Source organism: Rhipicephalus microplus, unplaced genomic scaffold (assembly GCF_043290135.1).
Source record: "Rhipicephalus microplus isolate Deutch F79 unplaced genomic scaffold, USDA_Rmic scaffold_18, whole genome shotgun sequence".
In the NCBI taxonomy this organism is placed as follows: Eukaryota; Metazoa; Arthropoda; class Arachnida; order Ixodida; family Ixodidae; genus Rhipicephalus; species Rhipicephalus microplus.
Genome location: NW_027464591.1, coordinates 4,517,919 through 4,534,752, shown reverse-complemented (window position 1 = coordinate 4,534,752; position 16,834 = coordinate 4,517,919). Strand labels below are relative to the sequence as shown.

The 16,834-nt window shown below is 46.9% G+C and overlaps 1 protein-coding gene across 4 annotated transcripts in view; it reads left to right on the top strand.

Annotated features, from left to right (window-relative positions):
• The window catches only part of LOC119178514 (Ubr3 ubiquitin ligase), a 155,701-nt gene that overhangs the window by 42,586 nt on the left and 96,281 nt on the right, over window positions 1-16,834 (top strand). For all 4 annotated transcript variants that reach the window (XM_037429720.2, XM_037429721.2, XM_075883514.1 and 1 more), the window contains exon 10: window positions 15,725-15,880. In XM_037429720.2, coding sequence (XP_037285617.2) covers window positions 15,725-15,880 — 156 coding nt within the window. The remainder of the gene's footprint in view (window positions 1-15,724; window positions 15,881-16,834) is intronic.

The following is a 16,834-nucleotide window of genomic DNA, read 5'->3' as shown; positions in this document are numbered from 1 at the left end:
TAGCGCCATCTGTCGTCTTACTGTTTGCTGTTTTTTGACAAGTTCACTTTTTTATTTCTTTTTTATCACTTGAGTTTTTTTCTGTGTGTTTGTGTTTTGTACATCGTGCGCGCGTCACCGCGCGAGCGACGCCGAGATGTCTTCCCCTCCGTCTCCTGCGACCCCAATCGCCCCAACTCCCGCAGCAAAGAGGGTGAAGTACAAAGCAGAGGAATTTGGCTGCGAAGGTAAAAATATTGAAGGCATTGCAAGCGAGAGCATCTCGAAAAGAAGTGATGGGAAAGTTCAATGTGAAGAAAAGCACGCTGAGCACTTTTGTGAAGAACGAAGAGCAGATTATGCAAGCGTATGACAGGGACATGTTTAGCGACCAAAGGAAGAGGCTTCGAACGGCAGCGCATTCCAAGCTAGAAGAAGCGCTTATGCACTGGATTACCGTTTTGCACGATGCGAGTTTGCCCCTGAGCGGCCCCCTTATCTGTGCACGAGCAGAGAAGTTCGTGTTGACCATGAACATGGACTCCTTCAATTCGTTAGAAGGCTGGTTAGACCGCTTCAAGAAGCGACACGGGCTGGTGTCCCACAACGTGTGTGGTGAAAGAGGTACGGTTGACGGAAGTGTTGTGCAGGACTGGCGGTCTGCATTATTCGCGCGCTTTCATACATATGAGCTGTGCAACATTTTTAACGCTGATAAGACAGCGCTGTTCTGTAAGGCCCTGCCTGACAAGACAATCGCGTTTAAGGGGGACCTGTGCGTCGGTGGAAAACGAAGTAAAGAGTGCGTGACAGTTCTTCCGGCTGCTAACATGATCGGCACAGAATGGCTGCTGCTGATGGCGATCGGGAAGGCTGTGAAGCCAAGATGTTTTAAGAATATTAAGCAGCTGCCTGTCGACTACCGGTTCAACAGAAAGGCTTGGATGACGGCTGAACTCTTTCAAGCCTGGCTGCGTCAGCCCGACCGCCGCTTTGCGGCCAAGCCTGGAAAGGTGTTGTTCGTGCTAGACAACTGTAGTGCGCACGCGAAGGTGTCTGGGCTCGAAAACATTGAACTGCTATTCCTGCCTCCGAACACAACGACTTCCCTGCAGCCGATGGACCAGGAATCATACAGTTCGTGAAAAGCCGCTATCGACCACAGGTACTCGAGCGGATGTTGCTCTGCATGGAGTCACACAAGCAGTACGAAGTAAGCCTGCTAAGCGCAATCTACATGCTGACATACGTGTGGAACAATACACCACCTGCAGTAGTAGCGAACTGCTTTAGGCATAGCTAATTCGTGCACGACGCTGCTGATCGGGGTGTCGTGGTTGACGAGGAAACCTGCGAAAAGGAAGACGGCTGCTATGTGAGCATCGTGGCAGCTAATGTGCCCCTTGGCAATTACTTTGCAATTAACAGCGGTGTTGCCGTCACCGGCACAGTGACCGGCACGGTGACCAACAGCGATATCGTCGCCGAAGTCTTGGACGGCGAAGGGGAATTGGCTGATGAGGACGTAAGTGATGCTGACGAGCGTCCACGCCACACAAAGACGAAGGCTGCGCATGCGTTGGCCATTATGGAGGACATATGCATGCTTTCCTCGGACTGTCGTGGACTAAGCCACCTGCAGGAACTTGACAAAATTGTGACTTCGTTGCACATTGCGTCCGTAAAGCAAACCGCGATCATAGACTTTTTTAAGAAATAAAAGTCTGATGGTGTAGGAGACAATTTTTAAATGTTTTGTTCGTACTCGCATTAATTCGTATTCTCGTTTAATTCAGACATTCTCTCCGGTCCCGTGAAGTCCGCATTAACGGGGTTTCACTGAAACAGTTTGTGGCAATGTATGCTCAAATGGGTGCACACCTATGAGCATGCAAAAAGGAAACCGCCTCATGGCCCGATGTACCGCTACGCGACAAAAACGCCCTGTAATTCGAACACGCAGCACTTGCAATGGTTAGTTCGAACATACCGCGCTTTAAAAATGCTTTCAGCACCATGCCCGATCTCGCGGAGGCACCTCTGAATGCTGCGGGCGAAGAAGGAAAAGAAGGAAAGGAAAGACTCTGGCAGATTGTTTGCTCTCTCTCAAATGCCGATCTACGACACGCCTGTGCCACGCCTGTGCCACGCTTCTCCCTTTTTCACCCCAGACGCGTAAAGACCCTTCTCCTTCCAACGCTGCACGCAAAGAGAGAGAGGGAAAAAAAAGGCTGTCGCGGAGAGTCCTTTCTCGATGCAGAGGGTCGCAGCGAAGACACAGTCGTTGCCATCGTCTTTAAAGCGCACAAAAAAATCGCTTTGCACCGCATCGTTGCTTCTCGGTCATGTGGCCTACTGAGCACTTCCTTAATCCTCTCCATTGGCCGTAAAAGGAGGACAGCTCTCTCGGCCGCACATGGTGTGGCTGTAAGGTCGGCGCGGTAGTTTTGAAAGAGCGCGCCGAACAAGCGTCAAACTTCGTAGAAAACGATATACTTAACACACTACGATCTTTTTTTTTTTGATGAACTATTTGATAGACTAATTTAGTTTGTTATATTCATTTACCAGTCAATTTTGCTTTCTTACAATGAGGTTTAAAATGCATGTTTCTCGATGGAGCTTTCAAGGAGAATATCATTTACTTCGTTATATCCATTATTTCATTATATTCTGTTACGCTTAAGTAAGGTCTAAGTACGAAACTTAATGTCCTGTTCATTTAATTGAATATTTCAGGTGGAAACTAAATTTTCAGATGACAGTGAGGTTAGGCTGGTACTCGAGAAACTAATCTATTGACAGTGTGGACTACTTATAACGTGACTGCTTATAGTGCAAGACCAGTTACAATGTGGTATTTTTCGACTCCCATTTACTTTTCCGTACAGGGTTGCCACTGATTTTCGTGAGGAATTCGCCAAACGACGAGCGAAAAGTCTCTAAAAGTCGTCATTTTTCTTCAAATTTCGCCAAAAAGTCGCATCTCTACATATTTGTGGCTACTCTAGTTATAAAAATAGCAGTACCATCTACAGTAAAACCTCGTGTAACAAAGCGGGTATAATGAACTAACGGATATAACAAAGCAATTGTGATTCTCCTTGAAATTCTAATAGACGCCCATGTATTTTAACGAAGCAAATATTTCCCCACAATGGATATAACGAACCATTCCTCGCCCACAATGAGCATTTACTGATCATTTTGGTATACCGCATTTACTCGCATAGTAGACGGGCTTTTTTTTTTTTTTTTCCAGAAAATTCGACTGGAAGTTAGGGGTGCGCCAATTAGGCGAGGTAAAATTTTGAAAAATTTTTTCGACTCGGTTCTTGTAGTGTGGCAGCTTGGGCTAGTTGGTATGGCATGACGATAGTTATAGCACAAGAACAAGCTTTGTTCTCGCGCTATAACTATCGTCGGTTCTCGTGCTTTAAATCTGCACTTTTCGTCAAGTAAAAGGCAACTTTATCATTTACCAATTAATTCAGCATTAAACAAACATACCTATGTACTTTTTATGAACAATCGAGAGCCGTCAACTGCACATGCACACGTAAAATTTATTTACACAAAGGTGAAGGTTAAGGATGTAGATAGCCGGTAGGTCTAGACAAAAGTCGTAGGTGTTCCTCCTTTCCCCTATTCGGAGTCCGAGTCGAAGAGAACACATTCATCCTCGTCGAGCGGGGATTCGATTTCGGTGTGCGAATCATTTGCACTCCATAACATGTCATCCTCACTCGCATCCATTGCGTTCGAGATACCCGTCTTCTTGAAGCTTTTCCTGACAACTTCGTCGGAGATCGCCTGCCACACTTCCACGATCCAAGCGAACAGCAGTTCCACAGGCGGCCTCTTAATCTTACCAGCTGGAGTCAGCTGATGTTGTCTTTCAGCCATCCAGGTGGTGTACAGCTTTTGAACATTGTCCTTGAAAGGCTTATTCAAGGACACGTCCAAAGGCTGCCGTATCGATGTGAGGCCGCCCGGAATCACTTCCAGATCTGTGCGCAGCTTCTTTAGCTCACCTCGTGCCTATTAGGTGGTCTACTTGGTGATCTACTAGGTGCCCACGAAAACTGTCCAGGACAAGCATGGACGGGAACAACAGACCACCCAGCCGCCAACCCCAGACTGTTTTCACCCAATCCACCAGAAGTTCCGCGCTCATGCAACATTTTTCCTGGACTTTGACCTAGATGCTTTGAGGGAAATTTTCCTTTGGGAGTGTCTTACATTTAAAAATAACGTAAGGTGGTAGCTTGCGCCCATCCGCTGTCACCGCCAGCATTACAGTGCATCGTTGTTTATCAGCGCCAGACGTTCTGACGATGACGCTCCATGCACCTTTCTCTTCCACTGTCATGTTCTACGGCATATCAAAGCAAAGAAGGGTCTGATCAGCGTTGCTGATCTGGGACAAAAAGAAGTCTTTCGGCTGTAAGAGCTTTATAACGAAACGGTGGAAGTCCACCACTTTGTCCTCATATGCTGCAGGCAAGCGCTGGCGCAAGGTGGTCCACCTTCGCAGTGCCAGACCATGATGCTGCATGAAACCATCCGGAGCTGGCTTTGAACTCTTTTGCTTTGATGCGCTGTGCTCAGGCTATTCTGCATGCCTCAGTCTGCACAATATTCAATGACACAGCACAGCCATCTTGTTGTAGCTCCCGGATATGCCGGACTAGTTGCTCTTCGACGTTTGGATACCTTCCAGTCTCAGCGCCGTGGAAAGCCCGTCGTGTCTTCTTTGTCGCCTTAAGTTTTTCTTCTTGATTTCTCCAGTACCAAATACTGGTTTCTCCAACACCGAAATGCTTTTCTTGTAGCCCGGTTGCCGTGCTCCAGCACGTACTGCACTGCCTTCAGTATAAATCCAGCCGTGAAGCTTGCGTGCTTCCCTATGGTGGAACCAAAATTGAATACACGACCACAACATGCACACACCGCTTGCAAAATGGCGTTTCTTTCTTTTTCTCTGATGGTGGTGATGGCAATCGAGCCCCCGGCGTTGTACACGTGACGTGACCTCCAAGGAGTGCGGCCATGGAGGATGAAAAGCTGAGGAAAGGCCCTCGCAATGCGTGCTGCAGAGTTAAAAGTGTGGCGGTAGTCGCATGCTTTTGCAGGGGGTTGTGGGACAATGGGGGCATGCCGGCGCCTCGTGCGCCAGCGAGGGAGGCGCCGGGCAGCGAGTTTACAAAGGCGATCCGCCGGGCACGCCAGTGCCTCCCTCTCGCTGGCTCCCATTGCGCGAGCCACCGTAGCGTGCCCACAATCGAGAGGAGTTCTCTACTCTTCCCTACTTCTGGCTTCACAAAATGTGACGTAACGGCCTCTTGTCAGTTTATTCCTTCTTTCATGAGTGCGGCGATTTGGGGAGTATCAGTAATAGATGAAACAGCCTTTTTTTTTTTTTTGCTCGTGGACGCTTTTTTTTTTCAAGTTTTATTTTGACAAACACGTTGGTTAGGTCGTTGCACTTCGAATTTTTTATTTTCCTCTCGATTTGCCTTCTTTTATTCTTCAGTGCCCGGAAACCGCGTTCCAACTGTACCGCTGCTGGGTAGAATCGTTTCTGATCACGGCCAAGTTCGAGGTGCGCCTATTATACGCGGAATTGAAAAAAAAAATCGAATTTTACGCAACCAAACTAGGGGTGCGCCTTTTATGCGAGTGCGCCTTTTATGCGAGTGCGCCGATTATGTGAGTAAATACGGTACATCAATTCAATATCTTATAGCACGTGATGGTTTACGTCTCATCACCGCTGCGGTAATTCAAAACTCACGCCTTGCGCTTCTCTGGAGCCGCTTGCCAACACATGTGTGAGAGCGGGTCTCCCTGCTTCCCTTTTCCTCTAGAACTAATGGACTCACCTGTGCAGCAACTCGGGCGAGTGTGTGCGTCAGCCGGCCTCCCCTCTCTTGTATAACTCTTTGACCTGCCCGTGCATCTGACCTCCTTCTCCCTTTCAGCTCCACGCTGGGGCCTCGCGCGCCGCCGGGGCGGCGGAGATAGTGGCTTTCTTCTTTGTCTTTCACTATGGAAGAGCAATACCACCTCTATCAGTTTCTGACGCTTGACACGAGTTGGACAGCAGCAGCGGCAAACGTAGGCGTAAAAATATAACAATCTAGCAGAAGTCGGCAGTGTTGAAAGCCGTTAAGTCTGGCGTCAGGAAAAAAAAAAAGTGGCCGAAGATATCGCCGATGTGGGTGCCGCAGGCGACCAGGCCTAGACGTCGTGAGAAGCTCTCTTTGACGCCGGCATTGTGCCTGACTGCGACACTTTCTGTGTGTATGTTGGTGCCGATACTGAGGCGGTGACAACCAAGGATTTATCAGATGCGGAAAATGTGCCCACGATGATGGTCGTGCATGACGACAGTGACGAATGTGTCGACACCTCGCAGCCTAATGTTGGCGAACCAGACGTATGACGCCCGCGCAAGTGCTGAATGCGACAGACCTGCTGGGCCGCTATTTTGGTGCTTACGATGACAGTGAGGACGGACTCGAAATAGCTGCTGCAGCTGAAAAAGCAGTCCTCCACGTGATGAAGAGATGGCAAAAGTCTATTAAGAACTAATTTTCCTCGAACTGATCTTCCAGTTGGTGTGCTGAATTTGGCAGAAAGAAAGTGCATTCTCCTTTATTGTTCTGCTAGATTTTGCCTTCCGACTGCTGTTTTTCTCTGTGCGGAGAGGAGCTGTGACATTCGTTGGCGAGTACATACTCTCTTGCTGGCTGATTCTCGGTAAAAATGGATATTGGTTATAACGAAGTAATTACAATTCCCCCTTCAACTTCAATATGACAAGGTTTGACTGTATAACCCCTCAGTTATACTGCCATTTTTCAATGCCTGTCGCATCAGCTGCTTCACCATGAGAGCACAGAGAAAGGGCACGCATGCTTCAGCAGCGTTCCTGAATGCCAGCGCCTCATAACAAAAGTTTGTGATGGTTTCAGTTGTAGGGAATACAGGGCGAAGCAGTCATTGCAACAAGGAGACAAAGGTGGATCCAGGCACTCAGTGGGGGGGGGGGGGGGGTCGTTTGAAGTAAGACCGGAGAGGGGGGCATGGTCATTAATTTTTTGTTTTTACAAGCACAAAAACTCTGTCATAGCATATATACTGTCAATGTGTGGCCAAAGTGGTCCACTTATTTGTCCTGATTGGTGACAGCAAGTGGACGGCAACCACTAAAGGGAGGGGGTGCCTACAGGCTTTTGGGGGAGGGGGAGGGGGCAATTACCCCTGCCGATTCCCCCCTCCCTCTGTATCCGCCACTGCAAGGAGGGGCGGCATGCGTAGCCTTCCTGCAGATTTAGAGAATTTCGCTGAAGCATTGAAGTGGAATCATGTGTCCGATAACCGAAAAACTTCATTGTAGAACAACCGAAATAAATTCGAATGTATTGCTTAATCATTGTAATGTCACACCACGTTTTCTATACAGTCATGCTTACGCTACACATTCGCCTTAGTGCAGTTTCTGAAGTTTTTGAAGGCTGCCTGAGGAAACCAATTTCTTGGTTGGCTCAAAGAGTGTGTTAATAACAAATTTAAACTCTTTATACCAAATTAGGGGTACTACAGACGTGAAGAAGTCTACAAGCTATTCAGGATTCAGGGCAGTTGGTGCTGTGTCTGGAACACGCAAGCTATCTGTCACCAAACCACTTCAGAAGTCAGCCTTAAAAAGCTTAAAGCTCCTAAAGCACCTACAAAGCTACTACAACACCACTATGTCACTGCATGTGAAGCAGTTCACTGACCTGAATTTTGTTGGAAGCTTGCTGGTGACGCACCAGAGTGCCAGCGGCTCCAGGATCTCGGTGAATTGAGGAGATACACAAGATAAGCAGGACACACGTACTCAACCACGTGCAAAGTGTGTATTCCACTGGCGGGTCTCAAACTACAATTATGAGAAAAAATGTCACCCGTTCATTTTTAGAACACTGAGTATACAATGCTTAACTCACTCAAGGCCAAAGCCGAAAATCGTCAAAAATTCACCATGTCGCCATTCATAATTGTAGGTCATCACGAGCCTCTCAAATTCACCAATTTGGTGAAAAGTAGCCACCATTGGCAAACCTGCTCCGAACCCCATGTATATGCATACCACTTATTGTGTAGTCCTGCCAAGATGAAAGACCGGTTATAATGTGGTTCCGCAAAAATTGTGACAAACGGGGTGGCAAATGTGTGTCCGAAAGGAGGTGCTCCGGGTGTGCTGTTGGGAAGCGAGCGTCGAGGTAGTTATGGAGGAGGAGGGGACGCGAAGTGAACGAAGGAAGGGCCGAAGGAAGAAAAAAAAAAGACTACGGCATGCTGCGCGTGATCGTCGAGTAAGGGAGGAGGGCGGTTGCCCAGGAAGCCTTTGCGATGGCATAGTGTACTATCGTCGCTATCGTTGCTCCAGCCACCTGCTGCCAGCTGCGCGCGACTCAAAATGGCATGTGCAATTCCTTTCTCATCAACTGCTCTTAAAAGAGGTTTCTCTCTGAAACAGCGTCATTGTTATCGAGCTTGCTACAGATATCGTGTTAGCTACATTGTCCGTTAATTTGGAAGCTTTTACGGTTTCATCATGCGAGCTTTCATCTTCGCTGCCGGTCCCCGCAGGGGCGCCTGCGCAAGTAGGCGTTTGGTGTGTAGCGACACCACGGACCCGAGCTAACGGGGGGGTTTCTACTCCCTCCCACGCCTAGCCGTGCGTGGCTTTGCCGTTTCCGGGGAAAAGGGGATCCTGGGGGTTGAGCCAATGCTGGGTGATTGGACCTTTAAGGCCCCCCGGCAGAAGCAACACACCCCTTTGGCCCCGGCTTCACGTAGACGGCACCCCTGGGCTGACCCACCCAGGGGAAATCGGCAGTCGCCTTTTCCTATCTCTCTCTTCCTACATCTTAGTCTTTTCTCGTCTTTAAATCTATCCTGTCTTCTTCTCTCTTCCATTTACTTCCGATTTTTCCTGGCGGCAAGGGTTAACCTTGTGTAATTACTCAACCTTGAGTAGTTATATTTGGTTATAGTGGCAATGTACGGCTGGCGTCTGCAGCCTTATGCTATTAAGTGCTTCAGCGTCCCCTGGTTGGACTCCATGGTGGGTGGTCGCCATTGCTGCCGAAAAAAACTACACTACTATGGGAACACCTGCATTTCCCCGTCTACTAGATCGTCCTCCGCCTAAGAGGGGACGCACCGATGACATCTCAATTTTCAGCCAACCCAGACAATGTTTCCCCAAATTCCATGTTGTGCACAGCGAAAACCCAACAAAACAAGCCAGAGTCATATCTCCATTTCTTGTTGCTAAATCTCTGACTGAGGTCTTTGGCCCAGGATACAAGGTTACAAAAATGGCTAGCGGAGACCTTCTCCTTGAGCTGCCGGAAAAACACCACTATGAAAAAATTGGCAGTCTCGTAGCATTTGGTAACATCCCAGTATCTGTTTCACCTCATAGATCAATGAACACCTCACGCGGAGTTGTTTCAGAAGCAGACCTTCTTGAAATGTCTGAACAGGAACTGCTTGAAGGGTGGAAAGAGCAAAATGTCACAGATGTGAAACGAATCGTCATCAGACGAGAAAACAAAGAAATACCTACCAAACATTTAATACTCACCTTCGCATCTAGCACACTGCCTTCATCTGTAGACACAGGCTACATCAAACTATCTGTCCGTCCCTACATTCCCAATCCAAGACGGTGTTTCAAATGTCAACGATTTGGTCATGGTTCGCAGAACTGCCGGGGTCAGGAAACTTGTGCAAGATGTGGTGGCCGCGGCCACCCATCTGATAACTGTGTTACCACGCCCCACTGCGTGAATTGTGACGGGGAACACGCCGCGTATTCGCGTTCGTGTCCTAACTGGAAGAAAGAAAAAGAAATCATCACTCTTAAAGTCAAAGAAAACATCACATTCAAAGAAGCAAGACGAAGAGTGTCGCCATTTTATGGCGCAACATATGCTGATGCGGCGCGTCAGGGGGCAACGTCGCACCAGCCCTCGCCACCCCTTCGGCCTGCGCAGAGCGAGCCGTCGGCTGTGGCACCTGCCCCCAAGGCGGCTGTAGCCCAGGCTACACCGCCTACTCCCAAACAGAGACCGGAGACTCCAGAGTCTTCGGGTCTCAAGGCCTCCCCTCACCAGGCGAGGCCCAAAATCCAAACTAACAGCCCGCACGTGCGGGCATCCAGTGCCTCCGAGGAGGCAATGGATACGTCGGCACCCGTGGTGCCGAAAGAGCGGCGTGGCTCCTTGGAGCGCGCCAGGAAAACAAAAAAGCAAATAACAGGGCCTGGTGACGGCCCTGTTAAGTGAACTCAAACTCCCCGTCTAAACAGCCACTCGCTTTTCGTACACACAGCATTATTTTACATTCACCATGAACACTCAAATCATACAATGGAATGTCAGGGGCCTTCTCAGAAACCTTGACGACATCGAAGAACTCCTACACGAACACTCACCAAAAGTGCTGTGTGTACAAGAAACACACCTTAATTCAAAACACACAAATTTTCTTCGCAAATACGTTATTTTTCGAAAGGACCGTGATGATGCCATGACATCATCCGGAGGTGTTGCCATCATAGTGAATCAAGGAATTGCATGCACACACTTACAACTCCAAACATCCCTTGAGGCAGTGGCTGTTCGAGCGGTTCTTTTTGATAAACTAATCACAATCTGCACTATTTACATCCCTCCTAGCTATCAGCTGCAAAAACGTGATTTACACTCTTTAATTAATGAACTTCCGGAGCCTTATGTTCTCCTTGGAGACTTCAATGCGCATAGCAGGCTATGGGGAGACTCTCGTTGCGACGCGCGAGGTCGACTGATTGAACAATTCCTTCTCTCGTCGAACGCATGTCTCCTAAATAGAAAAGAACCAACCTATTATAATATCGCACATAACACTTACTCTTCCATAGACCTAAGCATAGTCTCTCCATCTCTTGTGCCTCTGCTTCAGTGGAAAGTCGTCAGTAATCTGTACGGAAGCGACCACTTTCCCGTAGTTTTGAGCACAACTACAGCAACTGAGTGTACACCCCGTGTTCCCAAATGGCTCATAAACAGAGCCGACTGGGAACGGTTTCATACCATCGCTCGTATAGATTGGAGTGACATAAGTACTTTAAGCATTGATGTTGCTGTCGACTACTTCACAGCTTTTTTGATTGATGCTGCAACAAAATGCATCCCACAAACAAATGGGCACCCAGGAAAACGGCGTGTGCCATGGTGGAACTCTGAATGCCGAAACGCGCGCAAACAGCAAAACAGAGCTTGGAGGCTGCTTCGGAACTCACCGACAGCCGAAAATCTTGACACCTTCAAGAAAATAAAGTCTCAAGGCAGGAGAACGCGTCGGCAGGCCAGAAGAGAAAGCTGGCAGAAGTTTTTGTCAGGGATCAATTCATACACACAGGAGGCTAAAGTCTGGAACATGGTCGGTAGGATAGCAGGAAAACAAGTACACACACTTCCACTCGTGGACACTCAGGGTGATACCTTGGAAGATCAGGCAAACTTCCTCGGTGCACACTTCGAACAGGTATCCAGCTCATCCCACTATACTGACACTTTCCAAAAATACAGAACAAGAATAGAAAAGCAGAAACTTGAACACAAATGCACTAGATCCGAGGCATATAACCAAGCTTTCAGTCTAGCTGAGCTGCAAATGTCTCTTAACTCCTGCAGTACTTCTGCCCCAGGTTCTGACCGTGTGGTGTATGAAATGTTAAAAAACCTACCAATCGAAACACGAAAAACCTTACTTTGTTTGTACAATGCTATCTGGTTTTCTGGCGCTATCCCTACCTCCTGGAAAGAGGCTATTATTATTCCCATTTTGAAAGAGGGCAAAGACCCTTCTTTACCCTCGAGTTATAGGCCTATAGCACTTACAAGCTGCTTGTGCAAAGTCTTCGAAAAAATTATAAACTGCCGACTTGTACATTACCTTGAAACAAATAATTTGCTCGACCCATTTCAGTGCGGGTTTCGAGAAGGTAGATCCACCACAGACCACCTTGTTCGTATCGAGGCACAGATTAGAGACGCCTTCGTCCATAAACAATATTTTCTCTCCGTGTTCCTCGATATCGAAAAGGCTTATGATACAACTTGGCGTTTCGGAATTCTAAGAGACCTTTCCCACCTTGGCGTGCGCGGAAGAATGTTTCACATAATCAAAAGTTACCTGTCAAACCGGACTTTCCGTGTCCGAGTGGGCACGGTTCTATCCCAAACATTTGTTCAGGAAACAGGCGTGCCACAAGGTGGTGTACTTAGCTGCACACTTTTTCTCATAAAAATGAATTCCTTGCGCTTGACCATCCCTCGCAATATGTTTTATTGCACATATGTCGATGACGTCCAGCTTGGCTTCAGGTCTTGCAATCTGGCATTGTGTGAGCGGCAGGTTCAGTTAGGTTTAAACAAGCTCTCCAAATGGGCAGAGGAAAATGGATTCCGACTGAACCCACAAAAAAGCACGTGTGTCTTGTTCTCCCGAAAGAGAGGCATGCACTCAGAACTCGACATTAAACTGAACCGTCAACGTCTGTCCGTCAAAGCCGAGCATAAATTCTTAGGCCTAATCTTGGACAACAAGTTGACCTTCGTGCCGTACATCAAGTATCTAAAAACAAAATGTTCAAAAGCCATGAATGTTTTAAAAGTGTTGTCACGTACTACTTGGGGCAGTGATAGGCAATGCCTCATGAACCTCTATAGAAGCCTGATTCGCACCCGCTTAGATTATGGGGCCGTTGTTTATCAGTCTGCTACTCCAAGTGCCTTGAAGATGCTTGACCCCGTGCACCATTTGGGCATCCGCCTTTCTACGGGTGCTTTTCGCACCAGCCCCGTAGAAAGCCTTTATGTTGAGTCAAATGAGTGGTCGCTTCATCTGCAGAGAACTTACATGTCCTTTGTTTATTTCCTTAAGGTGAAAGCAGATAAGAAGCACCCCTCATACTCCACTATTATTGATTTGTCGAGCTCCATTCTGTTTCAAAACAGGCCTTCGATGAGGCAGCCCTTCTCAGTTCGCCTGAAAAGTCTAGCTGAGGAAACTGGAGTCTCACTTGAACATAGTTTAATGGCTCCTGTAGCATATCTGCCACCGTGGCAATGGCAGACTATAGACTGTGATGTGTCCTTTCTTGAAGTTACAAAACATGCGCCTATTGCCCATATCCGAACATACTTCCTGGAACTTCAACACAAATACACACGTCCTGAGTTCTTTACAGATGCCTCCAAGTCTAACTCCTCTGTGTCCTACGCTGCTGTCGGCCCATCTTTTTCGGATGCTGGCCCTCTACATCCAGACACAAGTATCTTCACAGCGGAAGCCTATGCGATGCTTGTGGCGGCTAAACACATCAAGCAATTACAAATACAAAAAGCAGTAATTTATACAGACTCCCTCAGTGTAGTAACGGCTCTGCACACTCTTAAAAAACACAAAAACCCAGTCCTTGTCTCACTTTACTCCATTTTATGCACACTATACACACTCAAACAACATGTTGTAGTGTGCTGGGTGCCAGGGCACCGTGAGATTCAAGGCAACGTGAGGGCGGATCAGCTCGCTGCATCCGCCCACAAAAACACTGCATCTACACCCAGATCAATCCCGGCCCTCGATCTTAAGCCGTCTCTCAAACGAAACCTCAGAGTATACTGGCAGAGCAAGTGGGATACACACACACAAAACAAACTACACGTTATTAAGCCACACCTTGGTCATTGGCTGCCAGTATCAAAATCGCGTCATACAGAGGTAATACTAACGAGACTCAGGATAGGACACACATACACGACACACACACACCTTTTGTCCGGTGGCGATCCACCATTGTGTGACAGATGTGGTGAAGTATTGACTGTCCTTCACATTTTAATTGAGTGCAAACAATTGGACACTGTAAGAAAACAACACTTTCCATTACCCTACCGACAACATATACCTTTGCACCCTGCAATGTTCGTCGGTAGGGAACCACTTTTTAGTCATAAATCATTGCTAGCGTTTTTAAAAGAAATTCACAGCTTTCACATCATATACCCGGGCATCCCGTAGCATGACCTCTCCAGAGAGGTTTTTGCTGCGGTGGCTACACAAGAAAGCACATGCCTCACGGCCCTTGGACGCAAGGGTTTGAACGAGTGAGGCACTTGTGCTAATGCCATACATATCCACCATCGTCTTTTATTATCACCAACTTTTGTCATCTATTTACACCGCACACACCTTTCACGACATGGTCATGATTTTATTACTTGTATGTTTTTACCCGCCTTACCGCGAGGAATTTTATGGCCCTTATACAGCCGCTTATCACAATCATTGTCCATGTTTTTAGTTAGATGAACTGGCGCTCTTTGGCCGTGAAATGGCCCTTGCGCCATAAAACATCAAACATCATCATCATCATCATCTTCGCTGCCGGTGCGCGGTCTTACATGAGCTTGGCAGGTTTCTGTCATTGATCTCCCGTCTGCGAACGCAAACTTCGTATCACCCGCGCTGTTTTTGGTTCAGTACTTAAGTGCGATCTTTTCGATGCTTGGTCTTTGTATCTTGAGCTAACTTTCCTTGACAGCATACCAAAAGGCAGGATAGGCCTAATCAGCCCTGGTTGCATTTCCCTAGGAGTCCTGTGCTACCTAAGTTGCGATTGGGTATGGAATCAACAAAACTCTTACTGGTGGCTGAACTTCAAGGGAAGGGATACACATAGTTAAGAAAAATGAGGGTGGTATGGGTCGCTTGAATGATGGATTGCAATTCGATTGCGATGTCTTTGAAACCAGGTGCGTACCGATGAAACGGAACGATTGGTGTCTTTCAGCGCATGAAATTTATACATGATTCGACATAGTTTTTGTGTGATGCGCATAATCGAGGCGGTCTGAAAAATAGTCAGCGAATTTCTGCGATGTCGTTTTCTTTTGTTATTGTTAGATTCCCCCCCCCCCCCTTGCATTCATTTAATATTTTTTAGAGCATTCAGAAATTTGAATGGTTGTAAGCACCAGGTATGCTTTGATTTTCGGACATGCGAGTCTGCATGCTCAACACATTGTGTGCAACTGCGGCCCTCGAAGAAGGCTGTTTCGTTTATATTGCGGGCATTGGCGACTTCCGTTATAAGTGGTCTGTATTGTAGTTCCTCATGTGCCTGCCCAACCTCGCGGTCAGGTGGAACACTGATACTGAGAACACTGTGTGAACACTGGCACTGTTTTCCACATTATCGCTACTTCACTGACCTCGGCGTGGAATTATCGTAAGGTGAAGCTGACTTACAGTTGGCTCAAGAATCATGCAGTCAAAACTTCTCAGGGGATCACGCATGACAATCTCTGCTACGTATTCTTAATTCTGCTAGTTAACGCATCCGTTGGCATCGGTCTACTTTAGGTATCTGAAGTGCTTATGGTTACAGTGAATGACATTTTTCACAACTGTGAAAATTGCTGGCCAACTGTTATTCATTGTTGTACTCCCACATTTCTATGTTTTACCCTTTTCATCTGAGATGCATCATTGCAATTCTTTTTTTTTTAGCCTAGGCACTGTCCCTGTTTCTAAAGGTGTGCCCTCTCTATTTCTTTATTATTTTCTGTACACTGTGGAGTTGCATTTCACAAATGACTGTTTTTTTTTCTTTTATCTCTTGGTTCAGCCCAACCCGTACCAGGTGTCATTCCACTTGCCCCTGCACCGGTACTACGCAGTGTTCTTGTGCCAGGCAGTGACGAGGCAAGGGGCCACACTGGTCGAGCTCCTACCAGACACTGATGTCTTGATGACCCTAATGGCGCACCCTTTGCAGGCCATGGTACACTTGTCGTTCGGGCTTTCAGTCACTACATTTTTCTCTTGTACCTTCATTTGTTTTCTCTGACATGAAGCTCATGTTGGGGTACTTATACGAATTATTTATGGCCCTCTGTTCAAGCATGAATCACAAGGCTGGTGCTTTCAGCGGAAACACTGGTGCGAATTCCGCAGGTTAATTTCGCATGTGTAGTGTGACCTTCAAACTTTTATCTTTTTTGTGTGTGTGTGTGCACACATGCGAAAATCGGTAATTTTACTATTCATATTCGAAAATATTTTTTCATATTTGATGCACGTTACACTTTGTTTTTATTACTTGTATTCTCTTCAAAACTGAAAATTTAATATTTGCACTCTCCTAAATAAAGGTCATGGTGTTATTTTGAATACCGTGCCGAAATCCAAACACCTGAATGTCAGTGACAGATATGTGCCTTTTAGTCTTGGTCTTTCTGGCTCAATAACATTTCCTAAAGATTGCCATGTTAAGGCCTCTGTATTGAATACAGTGCAACATAATTAAATTTAATTTATAAGTAATTGTGGAGGCCCTACTATTATTTCAACACTATGTATTTAATTTTTGCTGGTCAAGAATAAGGCATGCCTTAGGAGGGCGTTACTGGCATAACACGCCAGTAAAAGAGCTTCAAGGCGGCATTGCTATTTGTATTTTATTTTTACTTATCTTCCGCCTAATGGAGAGTCTTTTCAAAGCAGCAGTGGTGCTTCAGCCCTATGGAAGAGGGCTGAAGCATGAGAGAAATCATTTACCAGCGTGAGAGAAATCATTTATTTTTAAATGTCATTTTAATGATTTTTTGTATTGTCTGAATCAGTGGGAGTTTGGTTGTTGGGCTTTAACTCAAAGGTCTTGGGATCGAATCCTGGCCGCTTCAGCAGCATTTATTAGGAGGCAACATCCTAGAGGCTGGTTTCTCAAAGTGGGTTC